This window comes from Equus caballus, chromosome 23 (genome assembly GCF_041296265.1).
Source record: "Equus caballus isolate H_3958 breed thoroughbred chromosome 23, TB-T2T, whole genome shotgun sequence".
Classification (NCBI taxonomy): domain Eukaryota; kingdom Metazoa; phylum Chordata; class Mammalia; order Perissodactyla; family Equidae; genus Equus; species Equus caballus.
Window position 1 is genome coordinate 68,175,331 of NC_091706.1, and position 16,656 is coordinate 68,191,986.

General features: G+C 62.6%; 1 protein-coding gene across 9 annotated transcripts in view; it reads right to left on the bottom strand.

The window, feature by feature from the left end:
- Nucleotides 1-4,733: 4,733 nt before the first annotated feature.
- FGD3 (FYVE, RhoGEF and PH domain containing 3) overlaps nt 4,734-16,656 on the bottom strand; it is a 61,595-nt gene continuing 49,672 nt past the window's right edge. For 6 of the 9 annotated variants that reach the window (XM_023627614.2, XM_023627616.2, XM_005605105.4 and 3 more), the window contains 6 exons: nt 16,261-16,368; nt 15,139-15,195; nt 7,898-8,020; nt 7,467-7,607; nt 5,923-6,069; nt 4,734-5,673 (listed from right to left, as the gene is read on the bottom strand). In XM_023627614.2, the coding sequence (XP_023483382.2) occupies nt 5,440-5,673; nt 5,923-6,069; nt 7,467-7,607; nt 7,898-8,020; nt 15,139-15,195; nt 16,261-16,368 (810 nt within the window). In that variant the 3' untranslated portion in view covers nt 4,734-5,439. The remainder of the gene's footprint in view (nt 5,674-5,922; nt 6,070-7,466; nt 7,608-7,897; nt 8,021-15,138; nt 15,196-16,260; nt 16,369-16,656) is intronic. The other 3 variants (XM_070248677.1, XM_014735538.3, XM_070248676.1) reach the window with 1 other exon arrangement.

Below are 16,656 nucleotides of genomic sequence, written 5' to 3' on the forward strand. Positions count from 1 at the left end.
CCCCTCGCTCCCTGTGCTGACAGCTGCGCCCCTGCAGTAATTATCCTGAGTGCTCAGTTGTCCCCATTTACAGCGAGAAACTGAGACTCAGGCCCGTGAGTCACAGGTTTGCTAAGTGGCTCCCTTTGTCATCTGCTAGGGACAGAAGCCCAGCGTAAACCGGGGGTACGGCTGCTGGCAGCTCAGAGTTCTCAGGAAGGCCTTGTGGCCGAGGGTCCCAGGGCAGGGGCGTGGTCCTCCTGTCGTCCAGCACCCCTCCCAGGGACCCGCTGGACCACATGCTCATCCCTGGGCCAGTCGCCATGGCCAGCAGAGGCACCAACGGGCCAGGGCTCCCACATGTCCCCCCCGACAGCAGGTGTGCTTCCAACAGCGACAGTCGGGTCTCCTGCCTGTGACTCCGTCTGGGCCGGCTCGGGCCTGGGCTCTGCTCCGGGCGAGGCCTCGCCTAGAGCACTCATTGCAGGGCGTCGATGCCCATCCCCAGGCTTGCCAGAGCCTTTATGCCGCATGTCGCTGGCATCCCGAAGACAGGAAGCGGAGGCTGCCCGCTTCTCGAGGCCGTGGCCCGGATGTCCCTTCTGCTGTGTTCTCCCCATCCCACGGCATGGAGCTCAGGTTCAAGGGGCACAGACAGACCTCGCCTTTCAGTGAGAGAAGCCTCAGCAAACTGGAGGGCGACGTGGGGGCCAGGCACTGGACCAGGTCGTCCCGACCTCTTCTTGGGTGTCTGCAGGCCACACTCCCCCGGATTTTGGGAGGACAGAGGAGAGGTGTTATGGGGCTCTGGGCTCAGGGCCTGTCCCCGCGAATGGCCCTCCCCCCACCGGGAAGTGGGTGCCTTGGCAATGACCCTGACACTGTTCTTCCTGGAAGAGGTTGGGCTGCTCGGCTGTCAGCAGTTTTCTGATTCCCATTTGAGGGCAGATGCTGTTTGGGGTGTAATTGGCTCTCTGCATCCTGGTAGGGCACAGGGAAGCAGAGCTCCTGTTGGGGACCGAGATGCACGGCAGGCGGTGGGTGGCGTGCGGTGGGTGGCGTGGGCGGTGACGGCAGGCAGAGCTGGAGTGCTGAAGCGCAGGCTCCCAGGGCAGGCCTGGCCCTGACAGGAAGAGGGTCCTGTCCCTCTCAGGGACATGCAGCCTGGATTCCCATAAGGAGACAGGGCCAAGGCAGGGCGTTTGGGGTGCAGGCTGGCTCCTGTAGATGGGCTGTGGGGTGGGCAGGGCGGCCTGGAGCAGGACATCGACTCCACGTGGACTTTCTCTCTCAGGCCGCTCAGGTGGAGTCAGACGGCCTCCTCCAGCTGCTGTTCACCCATCCTGTTCCCACCCCCCCGGGGGCCCTTCCTTCTGGTTCCAGGACGGCCGGCTCGCTCCGCCACCTGCAGCTGAGGGCCACTTTGGCCCACACGGCCGTCCTGTTCCCTCCTGGCCAAGGGAGCGCGAGTGCTATCGGCGAGCCTGTGCTGCAGGAGGCCGAGGCGAGTCCCTTCCCTTTCCAGGATCTCGGGCTCAGGTGACCCACCACAGCCACCAGCTCTTCTCCTTGGCAGAGAGTCCCCTGGCATGGCCTCGTGTCTTTCACCCTGCTGGTCCAGCTTGGGGCCATTGGGAGGGTGACACAGGGCTGAGGGAGCAGCATGGGTGTGCCACCGTCCCCAGGGACCCCTGGGACACTCCTCACAGGGGGCTGGGCACACTTGTGCTGCAAGGGGAGGAACCCACAGGCCGTGGAGCTGTGGAACATGCCTTTCTGGGGCATCAGGCCTCCATCAGAGCTTCACACCTGTGAGCAGGGCACCCAGCCCAGAGTCCATAGGGTCAATGGGGCCGGCCCAGGAGGGCCCTGTGACCAGACGCTAGGGGAGGCTGGCTTTCCAGGACGGAATGTGCAGAATGTGGGGTGGACACCTGGCTGCTCCCCACAGTCTGCCCCAGGCCCACCCAGCTCCTATGGCCTCCAGTTTCCTCCCTCGTAAATGGGGGAGCAGAGCAGAGAGAGAGGAGGCATGAGAGAGAGCAGCCTGGCTGCCTTGGGACCACTTGGAGCCCCTCAGAGTGTCGTTCGCTGGCCTCCCGTTTCTCTTTTCTCTTCTGCCCTTGTTCCTGTGGGCACGTTGCTGCTCAGGTACGCACCACGCTCAACTGCAGCCCCTGCGCCTGGAACCAGGAACCCCAGCCAGGAGGCTGGGCCAGCAGCAGTCTCTGGGGCACAAAAGACCCTGGCTCAGGCCCTGGACTCCTGCAGCGATTGGGCATCTCACACCCTGTCCTGCCCCATCCGGCGTTCTTCAGGACCCCAGAGACCCCCGGGGCCACCTCCCGCCCAGCCCACTGGCCTCCTTTCTCCTCCTGTCCAAGGGATGGCCTCCTGTGCCTGTAGGGTGGGGGCTGGACTTGGTGAGGAGGAGGCACAGGATGGGGCGGGAGGACAGCGGAGAGGCTGAAGGCCAGCGAGCATCTGGCCTCTATCCTCTGTGGATGGGTAGTAGAGCGTGCCCAGGCTCCAGGCTTCCAGGCAGGATGATGGCGGACAGGGTGGGCAGTGTGGGGGTGGGAAGGAGCCCAGGCCCAAAGAGCCCCCAGACACGTGGTGTAGAGGCCCCGGTATGGGCAGCCTGCTTCCCAGCGCCCTCCCCGGGGTGCCCAGAGGGAGCAGAAGGGGTCCCTGGGGCAGACCCGCCTTGGGGTGACTTCAGACTCCAGAGTGGTTACTAACATTTACCAGGATATTGCACGAGAACATCTGACCTCTTTCACCTCCGGAAAGCTGGGTACACGGGTCCGTGCCTGCCTGGGGACAGTGGTGGAGGCTTCACGTTGCCGGGGCCACCGGCCTCTGGCGTGCCCATCGCAGGGGTCTGCGTCAAGACCCGCTGAGGATGCAAGGCCATGCCTCCATCTCGACCCCTATGATTCCATTGCGTCCAGCGGGATGTTAAGACCCCCAAGCCTGCCCCGTGGCTCCCGCCTCCCAGAGCAGCGCCAGAGGAGGCCTGTGGAGGCCCCACGACCAGCCCCGCCTCCCCGGCTCCCCAATGAGCCCCACTGGCCCCTGCGGGCCTTGGTGGCCGTGCTCTCAGCCTGGGGGCTCTTCCTGCCACCCCTCCCCTGGGGGGCTCCCAGGGACCCCCTGCCCCTGCCGTGCCCCACTCCTCTTCCTGCCTCTGTTGCTCCAAAACCAGGTTCCATTCTCAGTGTCTCCACATGGGAATGGGGCTCCACATGGGGCATTTCCTTCCCTCTGCGTCGGCAGGGCCCAGCACCGATCGAAGTTGGCAGCACGGGCATTTTTCCTGGTCCTGATGCAGTCACAGCCCCTGGGGACACTCCTGCCTCCACCTTCGAGGCTGGCCCGGGACACTCTGATAGACGAGAGGGAACACAGCGTTCTGGTGGCCCTCGAGCTGCTGGGGGCAGGGTACCCACCTCGCCCGCCCTCAGGTGTGCTGAGGGAGGAAAGAACCCTCGGGAGCTCACGCAGAAGCCTGCTGCGAGGACAGGGCCCCCAGGCTGGAGGGCGGGAGAGGAGAGGGCCGGGTCTGCCCCAGCCCACAGAGAGCTCGCTGGGGACCATCCGTGGGGACCCCAGGTGAGGACCCTGGGGGAGGATCTCAGGTGGGGGCCCAGTCTCGCCCCCGCAGACCCCAGCCGAGTGATGCCATGCCCAGAGAGTCAATTCCAGCTGCCTGCTCAGTCTGGAGTTGTGGGACTTGGGGGCCTCCTCTCTGTGACTCAGTTTCTTCAGCTGTCAAATGGGAACATCCTGGGGTTGTGGTGATACTGGAGTATTAGGGGACAGAGGCAGCGCCAAGGAGCCGTCCCCCTGTAGGTAGTGGGCACTCAGTCAAGGTGTGAGGCAGAGAGAGCAGAGCTCACGGATGGAAGGGGCAGGAGGAGGGGCCAGCTGGACCCCAGGTGCCTTCACTGCCTCAGCCACCTGCTGGCCCTGCCCAGGCCCCGTGGGCATGGGGCAGGAACCCCGCCAGGGCCCTGAGCCGTGGAAAGGGCAGCCTCCCCTCCCACTGGGCAAGTCACTTTGCCTCATGAGCCTGTTTCCTGGTGTGAACTGGAGCCAGAACACCCACTGCAAGGTGGTGAGCTCTCAGATGGTGGGGGCCCAGGTCAACAGCAGGTATCCTACTGAGGCAGCATCCAGACACAGGCCGGTGAGTGAATACATGGGGGTGGGGGTGGCACTGGCTCCTGCATAAGCTCACCTATACCCCGCCCACCTCACCTGGGCCCTGCCCCAACTTCGCCCGTGACTGGTCGCCCAGTTCTGGCTCCCACGCTGGTGCCCTGCAAGTCTGCCCACAGCTGGGCAGTGACAGGTGTCCCCACAGGGTGCTGTGTGGATGTTAGAAGGATGGGGGTCCCGAGGGATGGACAGTCCTTGGTCATCAGTCCCTAATCCCTCTGCTCTCTCCCAAGGCCCTTGTGGCTCTGGCCCAAACAGCATCCCCCACCCTGACCCCGACCTTCCTAAGACTTTGTGACAGCGTCTCTGGGCCTGACCCCACCTGCCACATGGCACATGCCCATCCATAGAGCAGGCTGGCAGGCATAGCACCTGGCCCGAGGCCCAGCTGTCCGATGCCCCTAAGTCCTGGGGCCCCCACGGGGTAGGACTTGCACGCTGCAAGCCTGGGTTGGGGTCCAGGGCCCCACTGCCGGCTGTGCCTGTCTGTCACTCTCGTATCCCACTCGACCACCAGCGGGACCCGGGGGTGATGGCCTGAGGCTGTGCCCACTTGCTGGCTGCCAGCATTTATTTACGCAGACAAGCACCGCCTGCCGCCTGCTGCCCGCCGCCCACCAGGGGAGACAGGCACTACACGACCCAGGGTGGGCCTCCCGTCCAGTTTCGCAGAGAGGTTATTCAGGAACCTCGAGCCCCGTATGAATCGCCCAGGCCTACGGCTCCCTCCTCCAGGGGCTGCTCCGCATGGGATGGAGGAGGTGGGGTGGAGTCCCAGGGCCAGTTCCATCCAGCTCACACGGTGCAGACAGTGTAGACAGTGTGGACAGGCGGGCAGCAGTGTGGAGGGCCAGCATGACTGTAGCCTTTACCAAGTGTCCCCGGGCACCGCCCAGGATGCTTCTCTTGCCCTTAAGAGCCGAGTGCCCCCGCAGGGCCACTCACGACACTCGCCCACGCCCCACTCCAGGCCACTCTGCTGGGGCTGGGGCAGAGGCCAGGCGCTTCTTGGGAGTGTGCTGGGTGACCCTGGGCAGTTGGCCACCCATCTCTGGGCCTCAGTTTCCTCCTCTCTGAAGCAGAGGGACCCTCCAGGGCCAAGTGCCCTGTGACCTGTCAGCTCCTCAGCAGTCCCAGTGCCTTTCACGCAAGCACGTGGCCTCCAACGCCATCTCCCAGGTGAGCACAGGCCCTGCCGTGGTGGCCGCAGAGCTGGAGACACAGCCGAGACTCAGCTCACGGGGTCTGGGGTTGCAGGGCTCCCCGGCTGGCCCGGGCCAAGTCCCCAAGGGCGGCTGTGCTCAGGGCTTCCAGCCACTGCTGCTGCAGCTCTTCGGACGAGGTGCTCAGGTACAAGGACCGCTGGGCCTGGTGCAACCGCCACACGTGCCCAGCCTCTGGCTTCTCTGCGGGGTCCAGCACGCTCACCGTGCAGCCGGAGAGGGGGATGGCACGGAGTGGCTGGCCGTCCTGCAGCGAAGGAGAGGGAGTCAGCACCCTGCCTCCGGAGTCCTGGCATCACTGACCCCATGTCCCATGAGTGGGCCGCATGGCGCTGGTTCTGGGCGGCAGGGGAGACTGGGCCCCAGGGTCATGTGAGCCACCCTCCAGGCAGGGTCACCCCAGCGGCCCGGCCCCACCCTCAGGGCGCCACGGGCTGGGGGCTCTGGGCTCCAGGAGCAGGGCGGGCCCAGTGTGGGCGGCAGGCAGGGGACACACCTGGCTGCCTCCCTGTGGGTGCAGCACCAGCTCCAGGGGATCCGACGCGGGGATGGCAGCCCACACCTCGCTCCAGGCTGAGCCGCAGTCTGACACCCGCAGGGGGCCGCAGAACAGGTTGGGCAGGGGGTCCGCAGTGGCTGGCTTCTGGGGACACAGAGGACAGGTCAGGGAAGCCTCGCTGCCAGCGGGTGTCCCTCCCATGGGGCTGCACCAGCACCAGGGCTCCAGGGACAGAGGGGGGACAGGGAGACGGATAGACAAGGGCCTGGGCCAGCCTGACCCTCCCCAGGGTCACTGCAAGGCTGCCTGGTAACGGGCCAGACCCTCTAGAGGAGTGAGACCACGGGGTCAGGCTGAAAATAAAGATAAAACTGGAAAAAGGGAACAGCAGGAACCAGAGTGTGGCTCACAGGGGAAGGGTTGGGTGTGACTCAGCTGTACACGGATACTACGCACTACATGTGCACTCACACACATACATGATGCACTTACACACACACACGTACACATAAGCACTCACACACATGCACACACCACATACAGACATACACACTCACATACACATCACACACTTACACACACCCCACATACACACACCATGCACTTACAGACACAACACACACTCACACACATACCTCTGCACTTTTTCGGAAAGCCCCGTTCTCTCTTTTCCCGCTGTCCTGCCCCCCCATCAAATAGGGACTGTGCCCTTGAAGGAAGGCAGGGGCTTGGAGGCAGCTGGTGCTCCCCCACCGTCCCGAGGCTCAGCAAGGCCTGGGCAGCCCCTCCCCTCACCGAGGCCTCCAGGCCTCCAATCAGGGTGACCATGCGTGAAGACAACGCTTGCTCCCATTGCCATGGGCTGAAGCGTGCACCCCTGAATTCGTGTGTTGAAGCCCTAACTCCCATGTGACTGTGCTTGGAGATGGGCCTCTGCGGAGTTGATTAAGTTAAAAGAGGCCATCAGGGTGGGTTCTAACGCAGTGTGACCTGAGTGCGCATAAGAGGAGGAGGTTACGCCACAGACACGCACAGGCGGGCGATCACCTGAGGACACAGGAGGAGACGGCCACCTGCATGTCCAGGAGAGAGGCCTCAAGGGGAACCAGCCCTGCCCACACCCTAATCTTGGACTTCCAGCCCCCAGGGCGGTGAGATAATAAATTTCTGCTGCTTAAGCGGCCCCATCTGTGGTGTTTGTTACACAGCTGAGCCAACTGAGGCACTAACTCCCAGGTGCAAATGGATCCCAAGCCCTCGCTGTGCCTGGATCCCGAGAGGCCTGACAAGCATGCACAGGATCCTGAGAGGCCCGACCTGCACACACGCGATCCTGAGAGGCCTGACAAGCATACATGCAATCCTGAGAGGCCCGACAAGCATGCATGTGATATTCTGCGTTCAGTTCTCGGCTGCCCCAGGGCCGGTGGGCCCCCCGAACCCTGTCAGTCCTGGGCCCAGGGAAGCCGACAGCCCTGGGAGCACCGTCTGCTAAGCCTGCTGGGGATGGCGGCTTGTGTCTTGGGATGCAGCTCACCCACCTCCATGCCCTGCTTGGGCTCCACAGGCTCCTCAGGGCTGGGGCTCACGGTGGCCACCGGCTGAGTCAGGAAACACTGTCGGCAGACACGGCTCTGCCTGCCGTTCTCGGCCTTGAACTCAGAGCACTTCCCACAGATGACCTGCAGGACAGAGGGCACCTGTGACCCCGCCTCCCGTAGCCAGAAGACTCCGCCAGGGAGAGGCTGGGAGGCTGCAGGGCCAGGAGAGATGGGACAGTGCGCAGAGAGCCGTGGGGCCCGGAGCCTCGTCGGAGGGCAGAGACCCCGAGGCTGGCCCCCAGTGGGCCTCCAGGACCCGCCTCCTTGCCTGGAGGGTCTGGGGTGCAGGGTCTGCACCCACGGAAAGAGGCCCAGGAGGAGCCACCAAGCACCCCGAGGCCCAGCCACCACCGCCTCCCGCCTGGACTCACAGCCCCGCACAGCTTGCAGTGGTGCTTCCTCTTGGTGATGGAGTTGAAGGTCTCGCCGCAGCTCCTGCAGCCCGGCTTCTCCTTGTCACGCCTGGTCTTAGAGGACGCTCTCCTGGGCTCGAGCTACAGGGGGCAAACGGCTGCCGTCAGCTCCCAGCACAGGCGGACGGGCAGCTCTGTGAGAGACACAAGGCACACGCCGGGCAAAAACGCCACACGTGCCGAAGGGGGCGAGGCAGGAGCCGCATCAGCCACGGCCCCTGCCCAGCGTGCTCCCCAGAGGCCGCCCTGCTGTCACGTGGGCTGAGACTCTAAGTGGATTCGGACCTCTGTGCCAGTGACTTGACCTGGTGCGACTGAAAGGATGGCGGCCAGAGCTGGGGGCGACGGCTGCTGAACTGCACAGATGCCCAGACAGGGACTGGATGGCACCCGTGCCTGCCAAGCACTCAGGGGCGTGCAGGGGCCCATCTCACGCCCGTGTGACAGACTCTCTGGGGCTGTCAGGGCTCCTGTGACGCCATCTGACCTTCCCACACAGGAGGGGGGTGCTGAGTCGACAGGAGCCACAACAGGAAGTCGTGAACTCAACACGGTTTGTGTTCACAGACAGTCAAAGGACACTTCAAACTGCTTTCAGGCTAAACAAGCTGTTTTGTACAAGATTTCTCAAAAAGATTTGCAAGAACTCCATGGAAACTCGCAGCGAAGAGGAATTGGGGGGTGGGAGGGCGGCAGAGAGGGGTTTCCATTTTACTCTATCACTTTAGTTTCCTTTAAAAGAGTATTTATTCCCTTTATAGTTAGGATGCTTAAAATTTTTAAAAAATCTTACGCTGTCCCAGACTCGGGAACGGGTTGTATGAACGGCACAGCTGACGTGCTGGGAGACTGTTTAAAGGCGTCGCGTTATGTTGCTAACGGAAAAGAGCCCGCTGCAAATCACATACAGCAGCCTCGAATGTTTATACCAAAAGGATGTTTATAAGCACGGAGAAAAGCCTGGACGGAAGCACACCCAGATGCCCCTATTGGCTGTTTGGGGCTGGGGTAAATGCTTGTCTGACTCTCTCACCTGGGTTTTCTCAATTGCTCACCAAGAACGGTTTGTGAAAGAGAAAAAAAAAATCAATGAACACGTAGAACGTGACCAGCCCCGACCCTCCTCGAGCCCCCCGCCCCGTGCTGCCCGGACCCCTGGGACCAGGTGCCCTTTGCACTGTGGACAGCAGCTTGAGAGCTGGGCGGGGGTACCTGCATGGCCTGCTCCCAGGCGCCTGTCCCCAGGCCACAGTGACCTCAGTTGTGTCCAGGCCCCCAGCCCCACTTGGTGCAAGGGCTCGGAAACTGAGCAGGAGGCAGGTGGGAGGGGGCACCGACAGGCAGTGTGAGGCTGGGGTGGGGGCTCAGCAGGGCCACCCAGCCCCGCCTCAGTTTCCCCTGCCCCGCCCCTCATCAGCCGTGAGACTCCACGGGCCTTGGTGTCCTCTCCTGTGAAGTGGGGTTAGGATCTGCTCCTGGGCCCTGGGCCCCATCAACGCACAGGAGTCCTGCCTGGTTTTGCCGTTTCGTGTCACCCTGGCTCTCGTCCTGGAAATACCCCTTGCAGTAAGATGAAATCACTTCCTGTGTTTTGAAAGGCCCCAGCCCACCCACATTTCCTCTCTGGGGGCTGGGGTCCCAGCAGGGGCCCAGGTGGCTCCTTGCTGCTGGCATAGAAAACACAGCTGGTTCACCACAAACTTAAGAAGATTTTAAGAAATGCCAAAGATGCATATGGCCTTCTCTGGGGTGTCAGAGCTGGAATGGCCACTGCAAGTGCCTATCTCAACCTCCACCTGCACGGATGGGGAAACTGAGGCCCAGAGACATTGTTTTCTGTTTAAAAGAAGGACACTTAAAATGAAGTTAACATTAGTATTTCTGAGCAAAATAAAATGAGATCTGGGATTTGCTGATATTCCAGAAAAAAGAAGAGCATGTTGGGGGTGCGGGGAGGGAATGACAGATGAAACAGGAACAGCGCAAGGTTGAAGCTGCTCCAGGCTGGGGGGGCGGTTGGCTCCTTGTACCGTTATCTCTACTTGTGTGTGTCCAAAACTTCCCTAACAAAAGTCTGAACAACATAAGCTGGAAATCTGTTTAACACAAAGTCTGTGGCTTTAAAGAGAAAGAGGTGTACGGGTCGGGGGCCAGAAAGGGCTCAGGTGGGGCTTGTGCACTGGAGGCTGTTACAGGCTGAACCGTGTCCCTCAAAATTCAGAGGCTGAAGTCCTGACCCCCGGCAGCTCAGAACGTGACCGCGTCTGGAGACGGGGCCTTTAAAGAGGCGACTAAGTTAAAACGAGGCCATTAGGGTGGGTTCTAATCCAGTGTGACTCGGGTCCTTGGAAGAAGAGGAGATGGGGACACAGGAAGGACAAGGCGTCTGCACTCCAGGAGGCAGGCCTCAGGATGAGAGGGAATACGTCTGTGGTTTAGGTCACCTAGTGTGTGGCACAGCCGCCCGGGCTCGCCAATACTGACGTCTCGGCCCAGATTTTGGCCTGTGCCTCCCAGTTGTGTGGCGTCTGTGCACCGCAACCCCCGGCCCACCACTGTGGCGCCAGCACTGCCACCTGGAAACCCTGGGTGACACGGAGTCAGCTCCTCCTCTGTCTCGAGACCCCCACCCCCGGGGGGACCCGGGGTGTACCACGGCCTCAAGCCCCTCTCAGTTTATCCCATGCAGCTCAGGACCACAGGCCCTGCCAGGCAGAGAGGGCATCACAGACCCAACGAGCAAAACTGATGCTCCCCAAGGCCATGCGCGCTCCCCCAGGCCACCCTGCCACCCAGCCTCAGCCACCAGCCACACCAAGCCCCTCAGCCTGTGCCCCAGTTCTCCGCCCCGCTCAGGGCTCCTCCCCTGGAGTCCACCTCTGGGATCCTTCCACGGACAGGAGCCGCAGAGGAGGCGCGTGGGGCCTGGGGAAGGAAGGAGAGGAGAGACGAGGGCCAGCAGAGGTCTGCCATGGCCCAGCAGCCCCTGCCCTCCACCAACCTTCAGGGTGACCACTCGATCCCCGTTTTCCAGCTGAGGACTCGGGGGCCCAGGAGGTGGGCGTGGTCAGCACACAGTGGCTGGACTTCCCCACGAGCCCCAACGCATGCCTGGGCCCAATGCAGACCCTCAGCTCTCAGGACCCCATGGGCCACGCTGCACGGCCGCTGAGAACATGGGGGGCTGTGGAGGCTACCAGGGTGACCCGAGGGACAGAGGGCAGTTCCTGGAGCACGGTGGCTCGAGCTGGGGCTGGTGGGGCGTCCCACCCAGCTTCCTTCGTCAGGCAAGGCTTCCCCCGGATGGACGGCAGCTGAGCTAAGCCGAGAGCTCAGACGGGGTCCTGGCCGGCACCAGCTCCCTCAGCGCTGAGGCCCGTGGCCTATGGTGGCCCATCCTTGATGCGGCTCCAGCAGGCCACGCAGTTTCCCGACCCCAAGGTGGGCAGCACTGGCAGAAGGGCCGTTGACCTGGCTGAGGGGCAGGGCACCCACCTGTGTCGCCTAGGGCAGGTCTTCCTGCCCGAGCGACTCCCTTTCTGGGTGAGGATGTGGGACAGCTTGACCAGGGGCAGGGCTCAGACTTTCTGTCTGGATGTTTGGACATTGGAAAGGATGGGGTTCCCCAGGAAGTGCACAACTCCAGCTTCTGCAGTAACGGGCAAGTGACTCCACTTGTGTCCGCAGTGCCAGTGTGGACCCGGGAGCAGGTCTGCGCCAGGGCCAGCCAAGCCTTTTTCACCTGGTGTTTTCTCTTTAGCAAATTCACGGCGGGGAGGCAGGAGGAACATCCAGTTAGAATCGGGTCCCAAACATCGGCTTTGACAAGCAGCCACAGAGGATGGAGCCGCATTGCTACCCTGGGGTCCCAGAGGGCGTGAACGCAGGCCTCAGGTCTCAGGCCCTGCTCAACACCTCTGTCCCTGGCAGCAGCTCCATCCAGAGCCCTGGAGGGTGGACACGGGGTGGAAGGGCAATGCCAGCTTTGTGCATCCCCAGGCCAGGTCGGAGTGTCTGGCGCGGGGCTCGCTCAGCATCGCGGAGGGGTCCACGTGTCACCACAGTGGGTGAGGGGCCCGGGAGGCCTTTCAGACTCTGACACTTCTGTGCTTCTGTGAAGAGTGATGCAATTTTGCAGAACGAGGAAGTCTTCAGATTCTGCAAGGCCCCCTTGTGAAACTTCCTGGTTTGGGTTTAGCTTCTCTTAGGAAAGAGGGGCTGGAGGAGACTGTGCGTCTGAGGACGCGAAAGCTCAGGAAAGCAGACCAGCACACCACAAGTGGGCTGACTTTTGCTCTGCAAATGTGCTAAGAAAAAGCTTAGGTCTGTATATTGTAGCAAAGATCGCTCTTTTTGGTGTCAGCATTAAAAGTCACTTTTGAGCGCCTTCTGTCACCAGGGAACCAGGCAAAGAAACGGTTACTGAGGATCTGGTCAACAACTAACATGGTCCATCAGATGTTTTTCAGACAGGAAGAAACCAGGTGTCCTGGTTTGCAGCAGCTGCTGTCCCCGTTTGGCAGATGTTGCCACCTTGCAGAGAAACTCACACGTTTGCAGCAAGACCCCTGCAAAGTGTCCCAGCTCCAGGCATCCCATGTTAAGGTAACATCTCGAAGTTACCTTAAACTCATTAGCATCTTAAATTCTCCTCCTCTGCGAGGGTCCCAGCAGCCACTTTCAGATCGGGCGATGCATGCAGTGGCGTGTCTACCTGCTATGCACGTGCCTGAAGGAGCACAGTTCTTACAAATAACCCTGTCCTCCCCTGCTCTCTTGTGGGTGGTCTCCAGCAGCCCTGGGCCGGGGAGGCGCTGCCTTGGGAGCTATGCCAGGTGCCCTCCATCGCTTGTGGAGCAACAAACCTTTCTTCACTCACTTCTGCCTTGGTTGTGCTTTTTGGCTCCACACCCAGCAAGAAAGGAGCCCACTGAGTTTGGTTACATGCCTACAAACGTCCACTGAGCACGTCTCAGTCACACTCTGCACACTGGAACTCCACAACCACACTCAGCTGCCCTGGACCCACCAAAACCTCTGCTCCCGGGGGACACTCACGAGAAAAACTGGCCAGGCCACGTGTGCCGGGGCGGAGCCGTGTGTCTGTGGCCGTTTGTTGTGGGGCCAGCCCCAGCTTGGGGTGGGTGAAGATAGGGACAAGGAGGCCTGATCTTGGATTGTGACCCAAGCATTCAGGAATTGGGGGCTGCGGAGCTTACGGAAGGCTGAGACCGAGGGCTGGAGAAGGCAGGGTGGCCCGCGTCCACCTAGCAGAGCGCGGCTGTCACTGCCCAGCTCACCACAGCCTGGCCGGGGCTGACCCCAACACTGGGCTGAGGTCCTGAGCCTCTGGGACTCCCAGTTACCTCTGCACCCGTCAGGTGAGTTGGGCTGCCAATCGGAGGGGCACCTGGCTCAGCTTCCCTCTCATCTCCAGGCCCAGAGGAGGAGGGACTCGCCCAGTCCACAAGTTAAAACATTTACGTGTGGCCTTCAGGCCCCTTCCAGCTAGAACATTGTGATGGGCACTGACCGCCCCACTCCTGCTCCTCTCTCCCTGCCTCGGAGTGGGGTCCTCCCTGGCCGGCCTTCCTGACCACGTGGCCTACAGCCACTCCCACTTCCCTGCATGGGGGCCTGGGCCGCGTTTCCAGCCGCCTGTGGACTCGCCCCAAGGAGAGTGTACCCCACAAAGAACAGCGGGGTGCGAGGCGGCCTGGATCACCATCCTGGATGCCTCAGGGCCTGGCCCAGGGCCGGGGGATGGATGGCGAGGATCCTGAGAGGGGGTCCAGCTTGGCTCCCCGAAGCTGATCAGGGAGCTCCTCACACACATGTGTGTGAGGCCCCATGTGTGGTTCTGCTGCTGGCAGTCAAATGCATGACACACGAGCGTGAAAGCTGCTTTTCACAACGTTCCTAGACCTTTCAGAAAGGAGCCCAGTGGAGCACCACCAGCCTTGCACTGACGTTTAGCGAGTCAGAGAGCAGCTGCTGGGCTTATTCACGTGGGAAACATGGAGGGTACAGGAGGGGCACTAACGCTTCCTTACTAAAAACCCACTTTGAGACAGCGGTGCTTCCTCCCCGGGCAGCTAGACTGCTGGCCCGCCTCCGCTGCTGCCCCATGTGTGCCCCAAGCTGCGGGGTCTTGAGCCAGACAGCCAGGCCCTGTGCCCATCAAGCCCGTTTCTTCTTCCTGAAACGGGGTTGACCATGATGACTTCCAACCCAGAACGGCTGCCAGAACCTAATGGTGGGCTTGGAGCCAGAAAAGGAGAAGCTCTAGGTACTGGTGTTAAACTCAGGCGACTCAGCTGGTCTACACCCGTCCACCTGGGAGCACCTTCCCTGGGGTGGGGGGTGGTGGCGAGAATGGGAGGCAGACACGGAGGAGAGAATGGGGGGACACGTCGCCTGGGGAGTGGTCCCACGCAGGAAGGGCTGGGCTGGGCCAGGCCTCCAGCCACATGCCCCAGGCGGGAGAAGGGCGGTCCAGAGTCTTAACGGCCGCCAAGTGGGGCCCCGGGTTAGTGACAACGCGCACTGTAGGGCGCTGGCCGTGCCAGGCACCCCCTCGCCTCCTGCCTAATCTCCAAACCACCGACGATGTGCACGCTTGTGTGCCCCAGCCTGGCCCCGGCATGGGGGATGTGTCCACATCCCTTCCCACCTGCACTGCCCAGGGGAGACAGCCGCGTAGGCTGGGGGTGAGGGCCTCAGCGCACGGCCTCCCTGGGCCCGCCCACCTGGGCCTGCGTTGAGACCCTCCGCCACACTCTTGCGTCAGTCGCCGCTCTGAAGAGCCTTCTCTGATAGCACCCCTGCAAGCCCTCCCAGCAGGGCCCCTGCCTGCCCAGCCGACACCCAGTCCATGGGCTGACCTTCCCTCTCTGGGGTACTGAGTCTCCTAACTGCTGGGCAGCGCCTCGATTCACATTTATCCCAGCATATTCCATCTACTCCGATCTCCAGAACTCGCTGTGTGACCCCCACCCACCCGAGGAAATGGACATGCAGGTCCCATGGGCTCTGCAGAGCCCTCCACACAGGCCCGGAGGACATCACTAAGGGGATGCAGACACACCGGGAGGGCTGACCACGGGGCCTCCCCTCAGGTGACCCTGGTCTGACCCCAGCCTCAGGTGTCTGAGCCCATTCTCCACCTCCCGACCCTGCCGAGATCTGGGGTCACTCACCGCTGCACCCCCTCCACCATCGGCAGCGGCGGGCTCCCCGGAGCTGGCGCTCAGCGTCTGGAAGGAACAGAGGCAGCCGGGTGAGGGGAGGTTCCCCAGCCACACTCTGAGTCCAGTGCAGCACTGACCGCGGGGAACACCCTGCACTTCTGTCTGACCAAGGTCGCGGGAGACCACGGGGCCCAGTGCTCGCTGTGACTTCGGGAGTCGCTCCTCCCTCGTCACTGAGGGCCTCTCCGGAGGGTCATCGTGCCCCAGCTCGGGGGCAGGCAGGTGGGAAGCTCCTGGCGGTCCACAGGCCCAGCCGCCTACACCACACCCCTGGTGAGGTGGCCCTGGGTCTCGCTCACTCTCGGCATCCTCGTGGAGAGCCCTGCACCCCTGCCACAGTCAGGCTCCCCCTCAGCGCCTTTGCGGCAGGATGAGGGGTTCCCAGTCCCCTCCACTCCAGACAGGGCACAGTAGTTTCCCTGCCCAGGAGTGATGCAAGTTTTCTTCCAGAATAGTCCGGAAAGCAGAAAAAAGCGAGTAGATCTGACTCAAGTATTAAGTGGATAACGAGGTGGCATGCGGGCTGCAGACCTAGTGAGGCCGCAGGGAGGGCCAGCCAGGCCTGGCGTCTGGGACTCGGGGCTGCTGGGGGGCTGGGCTGGGCCCCTCCGCCTCTGGGATGCCCCTGATGGGAGGCAGGGAGTGAGGGACCCTCACTCTGAAGCCGCACGTGGTCGTGCCAAGACGGAGGAGGTGGCCGCAGCCCAGGCCAGCATCCCCGGGGCAGCTGCAGCCCTGACCTCCCCGGCCAGGCCCTGAGTGGGGACCCTGCTCCTTGCTCCCCCAGGCCCCGGGGCCGCTCCACGTGGGGAGTGAGTGCCGACAGCCCAGCCAACCATCCAGCCGTCCCCCAGGGGCTCTCAGGAAAGGGTGGGCAGTGAGCGCACATCGCCCGTCCACCAGCCCCTGGTCCTTGTCACCAGGAGTGCTGGGGGACCAGCTCCCCTCCCAGACACCAGCCCTTGTGCCACAGGCCTGGGCCTCCACAGTGGGCACCAGTTCCCCGCAGCCACGTCCCCCTTGTCAGCAGGCAGGAGGTCCCTCCCACTCCCCCAGGGGTGTGGCGCTCACCGCTGGGTCTGGAGTGAGGGAGGGGTCCTCATCCTGGCCGCCGGAGCCGCTGAAGGCCTTGAAGGTCTGGCTGTTCTGCTTGTGCTTCTCGATGGTGGCCTCAATGACCTGAGAAGAAACCCCGAAGAGCACAGGCCCTCAGAGAGCATGTCCCAGGGGTGGGATGGGGTCCCGTGGTCACCACGTTTCCCCGACCAGCAACCTCGCACACCCCAGCCCCACAGGCCCGTGCCTCCCCACACGTGGCGGGTCCCCCACAGTGCTGCAGGCCGCGGGCGCACGCTTCCCGGAAATGCTCTACTCAGACTCCAGGACGGTCTCCATCCCTGTGTCAGCGTTCCCGCCTCATCCCTTCTGTCGTAGGGCTTCTGCAAGCTGAGTCCCTCCTGGTCGACG